This window comes from Sinocyclocheilus rhinocerous, unplaced genomic scaffold (genome assembly GCF_001515625.1).
Source record: "Sinocyclocheilus rhinocerous isolate Xijiao unplaced genomic scaffold, SAMN03320098_v1.1 scaffold1993, whole genome shotgun sequence".
Classification (NCBI taxonomy): Eukaryota; Metazoa; Chordata; class Actinopteri; order Cypriniformes; family Cyprinidae; genus Sinocyclocheilus; species Sinocyclocheilus rhinocerous.
This window is the reverse complement of record NW_015665016.1, coordinates 79,463-93,905: the sequence shown is the minus strand read 5'-3', so window position 1 is coordinate 93,905 and position 14,443 is coordinate 79,463. Positions and strand designations below refer to the sequence as shown.

The window sequence follows — 14,443 nt, the reverse complement described above, 5'->3', positions numbered from 1 at the left end:
AGTGAAACAATTAACTGAAATAATTCAACAGTTCAGAAAAGCTTCTGTGCTCTCTAATAAAAGTAACTTACTGCTTTAATACTGTATATATCTTACACACTGCCTTTGTTTCATTAGCATTTAACATATTTTCCAAATATATAGCGTTCATTTTATTTCCTTGCTTCTGTACACTAGCTTAAACGTTGGCATTGTGTACCCCATTTGGTATATTTTTAGATGTATTTTTTAAAATATATTAAAAAATATACAGAATTGGCCAAATGTTAAAAAATATTTACCTAAATAATACTTACATTTCTTTGCATATTTTGGCTATTTTTAAATATATTTTCAATATAATAAATATATATATTTATATTCTCTAAAATATTGTTTTTAAAGTTTGTATTTCATTGCCACTTGAAGTTCATTTTTAATATATGTTGGCATTTGAAAGTTTAAAATATTTTATATATTTTGGCCAGAATTTATGAGAATTATTTTATGGGAAATATTTTTGGCTCTTATAATAAAAAGCATGTGCCGGTTCTTATTTGTAAATCACTTTGGATAAAAAGTGTCTACTAAATGAGTAAATACAAATTTCCTTTATTTACTGAATTATTTTTCCCCCCTTAAACTGCATTGTTTGTATCTGTTGTACTATCAACAGCTTTATCATCCTGCTCTGTTGGTGTGAATAGCGTAATGAAAAATGGACCGAATATGCTCCTATCTCAGCCTCATTGTGCTTTTATCTGAGCCTCTATATCACAGTCTTGCCCAATTTATCGTTCCATTTATCTGTATGTAACTCTGTGTGACAGTGTTTGAACAGCTAGAGTTTGTCTTTTTGTCACATAATTTACAAAGCCTACGCCTTCTCTGAAAAACCATCCTTTTACGATATTTTTTGTAGAATAAATATTTGATAGATTTAGCAAGCTAGGGTTATATTTAGTGACATCATCTCAAACCTGGCACTGTCAGAGTCTGGTTTGTTCCTTGTTCTTGTAAATCATTTCCAATCTATTTCTGACATGTTTAATCATACATGGAAGAATCAAATGATACCCTATTTATCCTATTTAGACAGATGAAGTTCTAGATAATATTCTATACTATTATCTATATCTATTTGTTTCTTTTTTTAATATTTGTATTATGTAATAAAGAGCATTTCATATGAATAAATTAAAATTAAAATAATATTTGTATTATTTTTGTCAATAAATGTATAGGGGTTAAAGTTAGCTTTTTAGGGTTAAAAATAGGTACTGTAAGTAAGGACATAAATTCTGTAGAATGAAACTGCTGTGCATTTAATCCAGGAAGTGTTAAAATGCAGTGTTCCAACTACAGTATGTCTCTGTTGTCAGTTTATTTTTTTTTCCTTGAATACACTTAACTTCAGTATCTCCCATTTAGCCTGTGCAAGGCCAAGATAAAGTAACATACCTGGGTCTAGAAGGAATACACTTGAACAAGGTGCCCTTGAGTCACATTTTATACATTCAGGGAAGTGTCTGAAGGTCACAGAATATCATTAGCTTCCTAGACAGGTTCCTAGCATTCTAGACAGGTTTCCTATCTACATATTTGTTCATATGGGAACAGTAATTGGTATGCACAAGCAATTTCAACATTTTTGCCCCTGGCATGCTGTGGTGGATCAGAGCCAAATGCTCTGGCTTTTCAAAACAGTCACAGTGACTAAGCGTCTCTGTAAGAGGACCCTAACTACTTGTCCAAGTCTGTAAGAATGCACATACCATACTGTACGAACCAGATATCTTGTACACTTGCACACACATACTGTAGGCCAGGGTTCAGCCGGAGCACTCCTCTCAGACATGCTCATTTGTGAAACATTATCCTTCTTATCATTACAAGACAGTTCAGCTAATTCAATGGCCTTGTGCACTGTAAGGTGAGTGAGGTAATGCTCACAGTGACACAAAGACACACACACTATCTAAAAGTCTATACTGGGAACAATAAGCTTTGTCTATTCAAAAATCTGATGAAGAGGCCAGTTGAGGCATACATGCAATAAAGTTTTGTGTGCAATATGTCTGATGTTAAGACTACCTTTTACCTAGACGTATTGCAGTGCATGTTGTACTCAGCAATTTTGGATTATTCAAAGCCATATTACCTCATCCAGAGCTATTTGTGAACTTCTCTTGCAAACTTGTGACCTTGCTTTGCTAGTCATCACCTGATACCACACCACCACACACCAGTTTTTTTTTTTTTTAATGAAACTGTTTAAACAGTGTACACTGTAATAATAATAATAATAAAAAAGTCCTGGTCATTTTCTGCCAGGACATTATCCATAAATGTTCTGGACATTTCTATTAATTCTAATGGATGTAATCTGGATGATGACATCACTGAATCATTAATGAACTGACTTTAGCTGGAAAAATGGCTTTGTTATTGTCTTCTTGTATTATTGACAAACTATTTTCCTGTGACTTTGACACAACCAGTATCGTATAGAGCGCTATACAAATAAAGGTGATTTGACTTGACTCTAAAAGCAATGCAGTGCAAAATTCAAAATACAGATAAAACACCTGTAAAAAAAAAAAAAAAACAATACAGAAAATTCCTTCATATTAATACAGTACACTGTGCCCTCTATTTTTGTGCGTAAATAAATATGACAAATTGCTTAAGATTAAATTGAAATACAATATAATTTCTTAGGATTGGTTTTATAAGTTAATTTCTAGGTTAGGTTTAAAAACAAATCTTAAAAACAGATTGAACATTTGTTATTGCCAAGGAAACTGCTCATTTAAAAGTAATATATATTTAATTTTATTGTACTTTCAAAATGATACAATATGATACTTATAGTCTCAGACAAAATTCACTAAAGATATTCTAATTTAATAAATTATTGAATCAAGTATTTAAAACCAATATATAAAACCACTGCTAAAGAAAATAAATTTTTATATCGACTAAATCTAACTCAAAATCTTTCGATAGCTTTTGTGACAACTAGCCCCGGTCTCTTTTTTGCCCCTGTTCCAACCATGATAAAGTTACTTTGAAACCATGCGTGAAAATATTATGTAAAACCTTTATGTTCTGCTTCAGATAAGATTTGCCAGACTATTATCGACTTTTACAGCTAATAGTTTGGCGATAACAGCACACACGCAACCGCTGTTGACAGTCTCGCTGCGTAACGTCTTCCTGTCTGATGCATCATGCGGCGCGCGCACTTGTTGAGTTCAGCGTTATTTAAAGGGGAAGCAACATGGCACGCGCTTTAGTCAAACAGGAATCTGTCGAGTGGGAGATGCAGAAGTCAGCAGACCAAAGCAAGACCTTTGTTTACACGAAGAAGAGGGGGTATGATGTTACACGCAACCCCCACTTGAATAAGGTAAAAAGACAATGTTTTTAGTAACTTCACAACGCTTTTTTTTTTTTCAAAACATAACATTTTGTGTTGACTGTTTGCTAATACGACAGCATGGCAGTGGATATCAGTTTCGAGAGGAACTATATTTAGACTTAAAGGGCCACACACTTTCTTCGTCCGCAGTTGCTGTCTGTGTCAAAAGCAAGTCCGTTTGTAGTTTACAGGTGCTCTTGAACTGACGTTGGTCATGACACGCTACCTTCAGGATCAGCGCACGGAGTTTTCTTTTAACAGTCTATATTTATCAGTTTTAATCTACAGAGATTTTGTTATTAGGCCCCACATTACGCTATACTTCAAAATAAAGAATAAACAAGACCTATAATCCTTATTTTAATCTTTTGGTGAGATCAACTGTAGCCTCTGTCCACGGTGCTGACAAGTCGTTGCTATGGCATCACCTCAAGAAATTGCACTGAATAGGACAGTGATGCTGTCAAAATATTTTTGTCCAAATATTAGCTTTTTTTTTTTTGCTTGTGTGTATCATATATGCACTGAATTAAAAACTAAAAATGTTTGTTTATATTAGGGTTAGAATTCCATTTTCTAATGCAAGTTCTTACATTTTATTTAAAATATCCACTCTTTGGAACATGCATTGCTCTCAAGTGTTCCAATAATTAAATCTAATTTGTTAGTAAAATAAAATGGCAAGACCTGCAAGTTCAGTGCTAACTTGTAGTGTTATAGTACAGACCATTGTCTCTTTTAACCTTAAAATTAATATTTTCTGGTAACTAAAAGAAATGCTTAAGGGAAAATCTTTTGACACTTACTGATTCTTGCACTTTTTTTTCATTCTGACCTTGAATGAAAACATTACTGACCTTAGCCAATTGACTGGTGTATTTATTGTATATTTAACATTGATAGTGTTTAGCTTCTGGTCTCTATTCAGTGTGATGAAGTCCAAACCTCCCAAACAACAATGAACAGCTTGGCATGATTCACTGTTTTTATTTTTTTTATTTTTTTATTTTTTTAAATACCAAACTACCAGTTGTGTGAGAAAACAGTTAAGGGGTTGGGGTAGACCATTGTTTGCCCTTTGGAATTTATTTTCAGGGTCTTTTTTTTCAATTTCACATTTGACCCAAAAACAATCAAATAATTGAAATAAATTGTCAATTGTAAAAATTCTTGCTGTTACCTTTGAAATCAAATCATAGTTCTTGTAAGTAATGCACACAATCATAAAATTGGCATGTTAGCATATTTATTAACTCTCTACTGTTTGCAATGCAAGATTTACATTTGTTTTAATTAGTGTTTCCTTCACTTTCATGACATTCAGAGAAGATTTTCCATAAGAACACTTTGTATTCACTTCACACTATCTTACAGCAACAGATCATTACTATAATTTGTAGTTGCAAACACATATTTGAATATTATGAAGTATGCAAGAAGGCTTTTTTTTCACTTTCAGTGGCAATTCCTGGTTAACTTTTGAGCCAGCACAGTTTACATTTAAAATACTATCATTGTCTTTACTCTTTATCTTATTAGCAGTTATATTTAGAGTTTATCTCTCACCGTTTGACCCTCATTTGTGACTCACTGTCCCTGATCTTTGGTCAATTCCTCTTTGGACTTTTCCATTCATTTGCTGCGTGTGCCTGCACTGTGCACTTTTGTTTTCATTAAGGTGGACAATTTGCGTCAGTTTCCCATGCTGAAATGAAGGACTATAGTCTGATCAAACGTCACGTCTCTTGGCACTTTGCCACAGGTCAGGTACTGATGACAACACAGCACACTGCCTGTCGTTAAGGTTAATGACTTCTGATCTGCACAAGAGATGCCACAGAATGAGGTCATATTTTCAATCCAGGTGCACACTACCAGAAAGTTCTGAAAGGTGTCTTTATGTATACATGAATGCATAGGGTTGGTTGAGGTATGAAGATCACAGGTTTGTGTGCTGTCTTTTATTCAGTCATTTCAGCTATGTTGACCATGGCTAAAAAATAAAATTTTCCTATAAATGATGCAAAGTCACTCTTTAATCAAAACTGGCTATTGAAGTAAAACATTTTCAGTGACCCACTCATTATAGAGGTCATGATGCAGTTTTTTAAGAATATAGGCTGTGTTTTTAGATCATGTTAATTTAAAAAGGTCTTTCTGTAATGGCAAGATGTTAAATATTTATGTGTTTGACATGTGGCTCGGGCATGTTGAGGGTATTGTCGATTTCAGTGCATTTTCAGTTGATAAGCTATTTTGTTTATCCCGCTATACTAAATTGGAAAAAAATAACTTATTACATATGATTTTGAAGCAAAGTGCCGATATTTTTGTGTTTTTGTATTTAGAGGTGACAATTTATTACCCTCCATGGTCCCCTTTCCTGTAATCAAACAAAATCTGGATTAATGGCTCTCTTTAATGCGGCTCCTGTGCCTGTGGTGCTGGAAGTTGCCAGACTGGTGCCACAACTTAAAGCTGATGTGGTGTGAGAGCAGTTCTAACGCTTTCATGTTTTTATGACGTGGTTTTCCAGTTCCACCCACGTCCTTGACTCTAATGAGCTCAATTCAGTGTTATTGTCTTGTTTTACAGACAGAGACGTGATTTAATTAGATTAATTAAAAGAGAGGCTCGGGTTTTGCTGTGTTTATTTGTATGCTTGAGAATCCGCCTTTGCTGAAGGCGTCAGGAAAATTGTGTGAAATGTGAAATCTCTGACATTATAAGGAAACAGGATTATAAACAAGAGAATGAACCTCCAGCACAAATGACTGTGCGATTGATATCATAATTAGCACAGCAATTAGCAAGCAACTAAAGTGCCTGTGTCATTACGTCAGACTCAGGGTTGAGGGCCATTCAGAGATAAATTTAGAATGGATGCAGGATGAAGAATTACAATACTTTGAATTTGAATGTAAGGAAATAACATGAACATTTTCTGAAATTCTCACATTTTTAAACTAGAAAAGTTAAGACAATCGTTGGATCTTGCCTTGATAGATAGATAGATAGATAGAGCATGAAGACATTCATGTTTGTGTAATCAGTCATTCATCTGATGAGTCTTATTTCACGCTTAGTCCCACATCGAGTACAACATTTGCTCTTTCATACAGTTTTCTGAAAAACCAACCTCAAGAACTCATGAACCAAAACAAGGAAATTAAGAGAGAATGTAGGAAATGACCCCGAGAGGAGCTGTGCGAGGCTGTACACTTGGTACACTGTGGTTCTCCAGTGGCGCATTGTTGCCGTCCCATGGGCCTGGCTATCACAGGGCTTGAGTGTTCTCCCGTTTTCTCACTCTCAGCAGCAGAGAAGCAGAGGACAACATGCTAATTGATGCTGTGGGACTGAAAAAGTAGAGGCCTCATGTCCGCAAGCTGGAGTTTACTCTCAGCACCCCTCCCTGGTATCCCCTCTGACCTCCTCCCTTCTCAACAGCCCTTCCCTGTGTCTGCCTGAAGTGCAGGCAGGATATTATCCTTGTGTTTGTGGGAAGCTTTGTGCAGTAAGAAACGAGAGTGAGGAGAAAGAGGTCTCTGTGGAGCAAAGGAGAGAAAGAGGGACCTGCCATGCTCTCCACAGACCTCCTCTGTGTCTCTGCTTTATCTCTCATTAATGACCGCCTGTGTGAATCGAGGCCAACAGCGCTGGCCTCTGGCTCCGTGCCATGCCAGAGACCAAAAACGCAGCGAGACAAAAAACGCAGCACAAAACTCTCCTAGCATCCAAGCCGAGATCCTGTTTCACATGGGGAAATGTGCTTTTAGGAGCACAGGTGACTAACAGATGCCCATTCAACTTGCTGTGGAAAACAAGAGCTCAGTTGGAAATGTGGCACCTTTTGGGCTGAGCATTGGAGACTTTAAGGCCCCCTTGTGGTTGTTATGTGGCAAAGTGGCAAAGAGCTATTGTTAGAGACAATGGCTATATTCACAATGCAGGAAAATGTGGCCCAAATCATATATTTTTAATTATTTTTTTGCTCCTATGTGACTCAGATCGTTTGTTTCATGACAGAGTGAACAGCATAAACCACATGGAATCTGATCTTTTTTGATTCTGATTTGGGCCACATGTGGTTTTAAATCTGATTTCAGGTCAGATGTTTTGCAGTGCGACTTTACATACTGTAAACATTGTGTCAACTTATTTCGCAAGTATGGAAAACAGCGATAGATGGACGGACGCTGAAGTGCAGGCACTTGTAGCAAATGTTCTTTCAATCGCTTTACGTATACGTCGACTTTCCATGTCCATTATTGTGAAACCCGCGAGACACAACAAAAACACAGCTCCGATCACAGCATCCTCCATCCTCCTGTTGTTAATGTTGTTCTTCTTTGTTTCTGTTGTTGAACGCCGCGCACAAATGACGACGCTGTCGACCGGCTTACGTCACTTCTTAGTACACACTCTCGGTGCGAATGCAACCCTTTAAATGGTACTGGGAAATAGTTCGCGCAAAATCGTCCCAGTACTTTAGTACTGTACATTTAGTTCTGGAACTAAAGCGGTGCGAAAGGCCCTATTGCTTTTTGCTGCCATGTTATGTAGTTCCAGCATCTAATTGATCTAGTTAGCATGCTTGCTAGATTGCAGAAGCATCCAATTCAGACTGGGATTGGCAGTAGCATTTCGATGACAAGGACCTTCTTTGCAGTTTTGGAAAGAATTGTCCACATTGGACAATTGTGTCATTATTTAAACTTGTTTCTTACAGCTGCTTTCCCAGCACTCATGCTTGTCCTGTTCTGTCACAAACGTGGTGTGTTTAATCTCAAAAGGGTTGAGGTTTTCCATAAGACATGTAGTTTTGCATTTAAATGAAAGTAAATATGGGTGAGGTAAATAAAATAAGCAAAACGTCTAAGGCTGTCAGTGTCCAGTGTAACCAAGCACAGAGCTTTGCATTTCTCCTCTATCATAAAGAAAAGCAGGCCTTTACAGCCTATTGCTAATGCAGCCTAGTTTAAACTGAATGCTCTTTTTCCCTTTAAGTGTGAATGGCTTGAGTTTGATGTTTTGACACATTTTTTTAATGAATCATAATAGCATCTGTTTATCATTATGTGTATATCCAATATTTGGTTGCATAATTTGTCAGAATTTCATTGTCTGCATGAATCATTTTAAATTCATTAAATGCAGTGGCGGGCCGTGTATTTTACACCTAGGCCTTCAGTGGCGTCCTACATGAATTAATCCATCTCTTCATACCATCATAATGATGCCACGGCTATAGAAACCATAAATATTACACAGTAATGCAGTGTAACAGGGCACTACATAACAGACAGGTCACTGAATATCTAAACCTGAGAAACAGTAATAAAAGTTTTACTAAGTTTTAATAAAATGATTTACAGTGATGCTGTTTGCTTGCTAGTACGCTGACCATCCAATGAAAGGACGAGAAAATGCTGACGTTATCGTTGGTGCTGCCAACTCGAAATCTGATTGGTTAAAGCAACGGTTTCATTGCCATTGATTTAAGCTAACAGATGCCAGCCCTGTTGATTCTGAAGGCCTTAAGGCAGATTTCTTTGACCCTGGCAACACGATTGCTGAAATATGATTGGATAAAAGCTCTAATATAAACATACACTGCTGGAAGCAGTGCAACCAAGAGAAAAGCTATGAAATGAAGAGAATAGACTATTGGAAATAATTTAATACACATTCATGGAAAAATATATTAAACTAAATCAGTGATTCTGATAGTGTTTAGGCCAGCAGAGAAGGCTTTGCTGGCCCTGACGGCCCACCACTGATTAAATGTACGTTTACTAAGACATTGGCATTAGGATAACATGAATAATTTGAATTATTGAAATTATTTGATAATAACAGGATGTATAGAAATTCACATTCAGAGAAACATTTAGAAGATTCAAGCGTTATATTTTCATCTATCCGTGTTTATTTCATTTAGTACTATACTAAATGAAAAATTTCTTTTATTTATTTTACTGTACCAGAAAAAAACTACCAGCCAATTTACAACAACAACATCAAAAGTTTAATGTAGTAATATTTTTTAAAGGGGTCATATGATGCGATTTCAATTTTTCCTTTCTCTTTGGAGTGTTACAAGCTCTTGGTGCATAAAGAAGATCTGTAAAGTTGCAAAGACTAAAGTCTCAAATCCAAAGAGATATTCTTTATAAAAGTTAAGAGTCAACCACGCCTACCTAAAACGGCTCCTTCTAACACGCCCCCACATGTCTACACTGGATGCAACAAATGCCTAGTTTATAATGGGTTTTAATGTTCTTGTCTTGTCGCTCCGGCCGGGGCAAGGCATCAAAATATGGTAAGGGGCGTAAAATTTCCGTCACACGCTTGAGGTATTCGGCCAATCACAACGCACTGGATAGCTGGCCAATCACAGCACACCTCGCTTTTCAGACCGATGAGCTTTGTAAAAATCAAGGAGTTTCAGAAAGGCGGGGCATAGAGGAGAAACAATAATGTACAGTATGTGGAAAATAATGTGTTTTTTGAACCTTAAACTGCATAAACACATTTCATTACACAAAATAATGTTCTTTTTAGCAACGTCATATGACCCCTTTAATAATGTGTTAAGTGGAATATCTTCTGCTCAGTCCTTCATATTTTCATTGCATTCAATTTATTTGCATGGAAAGAATGTTCCTCAATTTAATTACGTTCCTCATTTAAAAAAAATTAAATATATATATATATTTGAGTGTTGGCATACACCATTACATTTTCATCTCTGTCCTTGCCAGATTTAAAAAAAAAAAGAAAATATAGGTGTTTTGCTCACAAAAATTAAATGAATGTAAGTACTTTCACCCGAATTCTAATGTTTTTATCTTCAGTTGCAGAAGGGTGCATAAAGTAAATCTCAATGGAAGATCTCAATCTCAATGGGGATTTGAAAATCTCCCATGCCAGAAACTAATGAGTTTGTTTCACATCAAGTCTAACAGATGTTCAGTTGGTATCTCAGGCATTTTAATTAGTTTCACTTCTACCCTATAAGCTGTAGAAATGTTCTCTGGGAGTCGAGGTTGCAAAATAATGTCAGCCTCTGTCATGTCGTTATATTAATGCTATGAGATGACAGAACTGCTGCATGTGCAACAGAACGTTATAGTGCATTGGTGTGGACGCTGATATAGTTATCATTATTTTTATAGTTATCGTTCTCTGTGTGAACGAGCCTTAAATCACAGAATACTGCATGTGTGGGTATTATTAGGATTCAACTGAGATGCTTATGATTGTGTGTGTGGAGACGATATGCTAATGATGGAACATACCTCGTTTTGTCTGGATGGGAGAGCATGTAAGCGCTCAGGGAGGGTCAGGTGCTGCTGTCGGTCACCTCTTTCTAGGTGGGCTCCAACAGTGTGTGTGTATTGCAGCCCAGGTGCATATGGGAGATACTGACCACCCACAGGGCAGCAGTAAAACATTCCAGCGCTAGACGTGATTGAAGTGCTTAAAGGAAAGTGGAAAGTGCTCTACTGTTCATAGAGAGATTAAATGCCAGTCACCCTTATCCAGCTATACACAGACACACACATGCATGCATGCACAGATCGCTGAAACTGCCTTCTGATCACAATCTCCCTGTTTATTTGGCTTTCACATTTTTCTCTTTGACAAACTGATAGGACTCCTTACAGTATTTCAGCAGAACACTGAGACATGATGAATTGTCATTTAGCTTAGAAATGGTTAGTCCACTCTGTTTTCTATTTCCCACTCCCCGAATCACGCTGTATAATATATAATATATATAATATGATTAAAGTGGATGTGCAACAAACATTACAAAATAATGTTGTTATAAAACCAACATCATGTATTTTTTGATATTCAGTACAAGAATGGCAGCTGTCAAATCTTATTTATAGATTTTGACAAGGTTTTTCCTTTGGTTGTCAAATTTGATTTAAAATCCAAAACGTTTGTCTTTGTTTCTGTCTCGAATTAAATAATAAGGCTAAATAAATGATGCCAGAGCTAAGGCGATATAGTGATGTACAGCTCTAATCTGATACATATGCTCTGGAAAGTCTTGACAGTTGAAGGTTAACCAACATATCAGGGATTTATAGCAGAGTCATATTAATATCTATTAGTAAGCTTTGACTCTTCTTTTACATAATCTCATGCACTAAAGCAGTTAAAATATGATGAGAAATATGATGGGAATGATCAAAGATGTAAAACAATGTCACGCTGGTTTTTGGGTTTTGTTTCTTGTTTAGGTTTTCTTGTCTTTTATTTTGATATTTAACCATGTTTCATGTTCCTGTCATGTGATCCTGCTATTGGTTCCTTTGTTCAATGTGTCATGTTGTGATTGGTTGTCTTAGTCATGTGTCTTGTTTCTCATTGGTTGGATTTTGTCATGTGACCTGTATTGTTTTTCGTTATAAGTAGCCCTCATGTTGCCATTAGGTGCGTTCGACTTCATGTGGCGCTGCGCAGAACGATCGGTGGCTGACTTGAAGCAGTGCATGCCGGTTAGAAATTTAGTACAAGCAGGCAGGTAGAATATTACAAAATAGTAGATAAGAGTAGAAATTATATGAAATAGTCATAGGACATTACACGGACAGGGTAGCACATAGTAACATAAAAGAAAGAAGCAGTTTACAGAGATAGGGAGGAGTCAAGCCATGCAAAAATATGAAAGTGCACTGTAGAATTTTGTACTTTATGCGACTGGCCACTGGGAAGCCAGTGGAGATCAAACAGAATAGGGGTGATGAGTGAGTATTCTAGCAGCAGAGTTTTGAATGTATTACAATCTGGCAATGGAGCTGGCAGGTAAACCAATGAAAAGGGCATTACATTAATCAAGATGGGATGAAACAAAAGCATGGATGACTGTTTCCGCATCTTTGACACTGAGAAAGGGGTGGAGCTGGGCGATACGATGTGAGTGAAAAATGCAGATTTGGTGATAAAGTTGATATGAGCCTCAAAAGTAAAAGAGGAATCTAAAATAACACCTAGATTTTCACTGGACTGGATGGTTTAATAAGAGTGTTAGCAATCTCACAAAAATCTAGAATTTTGTGAAAGTGATGGAGTTCCAGTAATGATGGTCTAAGTTTTAATGAAGTTCCTAAATGAAAGTTTGGGAGGAGTGAGCCCATCTAATCTTTCAATTAACAGCCAGAGTATATAAGCAGCTGCTTACCTCTCTCCAGCCTCAGCTGTTCCAGCATCCCTCCACCTCCCCAATCTCCACCTTCATCTTAGGTGCCTTACCCTTTGTAATCATATCCTACATTAAGTCTCTGTGGGGTATATCAGAGCTCGAGTTGAAGCTGCTTTATCGAGCCCCTCATCAGTGGACGGCGAACCAAATACATTTAACGTAATTTCCTAAAGCTTATATGGCCAAACGTACTTGTTAATCCACCCGGAGTTTAGCCATTCTTTTATTTAATTTACACAAGCAGAGATTTTATCAATTTGAATGGATAGAGTAGGCCTACAGGTAATGAATATTTGGATGTCATCAGCATAGAAATGATAAACCATGCTGATGTAAAATCTGACCCAGAGGTAGAATGTAAATTATGAATAATAATGGACCGAGAACTGATCCCTGGGGGACACCTTGCTTCAGTGGTAGAGTGGGAGATCAAGAATCCCACACAGAAATATAAAATTGTCTATTAGAGAGCAACACCAGAAATACTACATCCGAAAGGCGGGAAATAAGTAAATCATGGGAGACTGTGTCAAAGGCGGAAGTTGAGGTCAAGTAGGAGAAGTATAGAGAGAGAACTAGAGTCGCAAGTAAGTAATAAGTGATTCACTACCTTTACAAGTGCAGTTTCAGAACTATGAAGTGGGCGAAAACCAGACTGAAAGGGAACAAAGAGATTATTTTCAACTAGGAAAGACTGAAGCTGGGAGGCAAGAGTACTTTCCAATAATTTGAAAGGTATAAAAGGCAATGAAAGGTAAATTTGAAATACGGCAATAATTGGATTTAACTGAATGAATGAATGAATGATGCATTTATATAGCGCTTTATTGTGTATTGTTGTACACCCAAAGCGCTTTACAATCATGTGAGGGGGTCTCTCCTCATCCACCACCAGTGTGCAGCATCCACTTGGATGATGCGACGGCAGCCACAGGACAACGGCGCCAGTGCGCTCACCACACACCAGCTACAGGTGGAGAGGAAAGAAAGTCATAGAGCCAATCAAGTGGTTGGGGATTATTAGGAGGCCATGATTGACAAAGGCCAGGGGGGCAATTTGGCCAGGACACCGGGGTTACACCCCTACTCTTTACGAGAAATGCCACAGAATTTTTAATGACCACAGAGAGTCAGGACCTCGGTTTAACGTCTCATCAGAAGGATGGTGCTTTGCCCCTCAACTGAGGGGTTGAGGTTGGGTTTATTGAGGACTAGGGTAACTGCGGCAGTTTTAAGTGGCAGAGGGAATGAAGCAGAGACAAGAGATGTATATGAAGTGAGAAATAGGTGCAGAGATGACAGAATGGCAGAGTTTCAAAAGAGAAGTAGGAGCAGGGACAAGTCAGCAGGATGAAAAATTAGATTTCAAGATTAACTCAGAAACAGAAGATTAGTCAGAGAGAAGCAAGACAGAGACTGGCCAGAGAGATTAGTTTTACAATTAAACTTTGTAGCTTCATCAGAAATACTAGTGTCAGAGGAAGAGATGGAGGAGATATCAACCCCTGATGTACAGATTAAGTCAAGGATATGACCATGCGTATGAGCAGTGGCGGCTCGTCGGGGGAGGCAGGGGAGGCACAGCTTCCCCCAAATTTTGAGGTGAAAATGGGAGGAGGACGATTTAATGTTAATAAAACTCACAATTAATTTCAGTTCATATCTCAGAACGTGTATTTTTTGTTTGTAATTTCACAGCTGTAATACCATGACATGTTACTGAAGTTGGAAAGCGCCGCTTTTCTATCGCGAATGTGCCGAATCTGCTGATGTAATTACAACAGCTAGGTGATAGAGAAGAGGAGGGGGAGGCCAGG

At 37.3% G+C, this 14,443-nt stretch overlaps 1 protein-coding gene across 1 annotated transcript in view; it reads left to right on the top strand.

The window, feature by feature from the left end:
* Positions 1-3,241: 3,241 nt before the first annotated feature.
* The window catches only part of LOC107730934 (NADP-dependent malic enzyme, mitochondrial-like), an 85,306-nt gene continuing 74,104 nt past the window's right edge, over positions 3,242-14,443 (top strand). Inside the window, exon 1 of the mRNA XM_016541898.1 lies at positions 3,242-3,391. Within this exon, the coding sequence (XP_016397384.1) occupies positions 3,263-3,391 (129 nt within the window). The 5' untranslated portion in view covers positions 3,242-3,262. The remainder of the gene's footprint in view (positions 3,392-14,443) is intronic.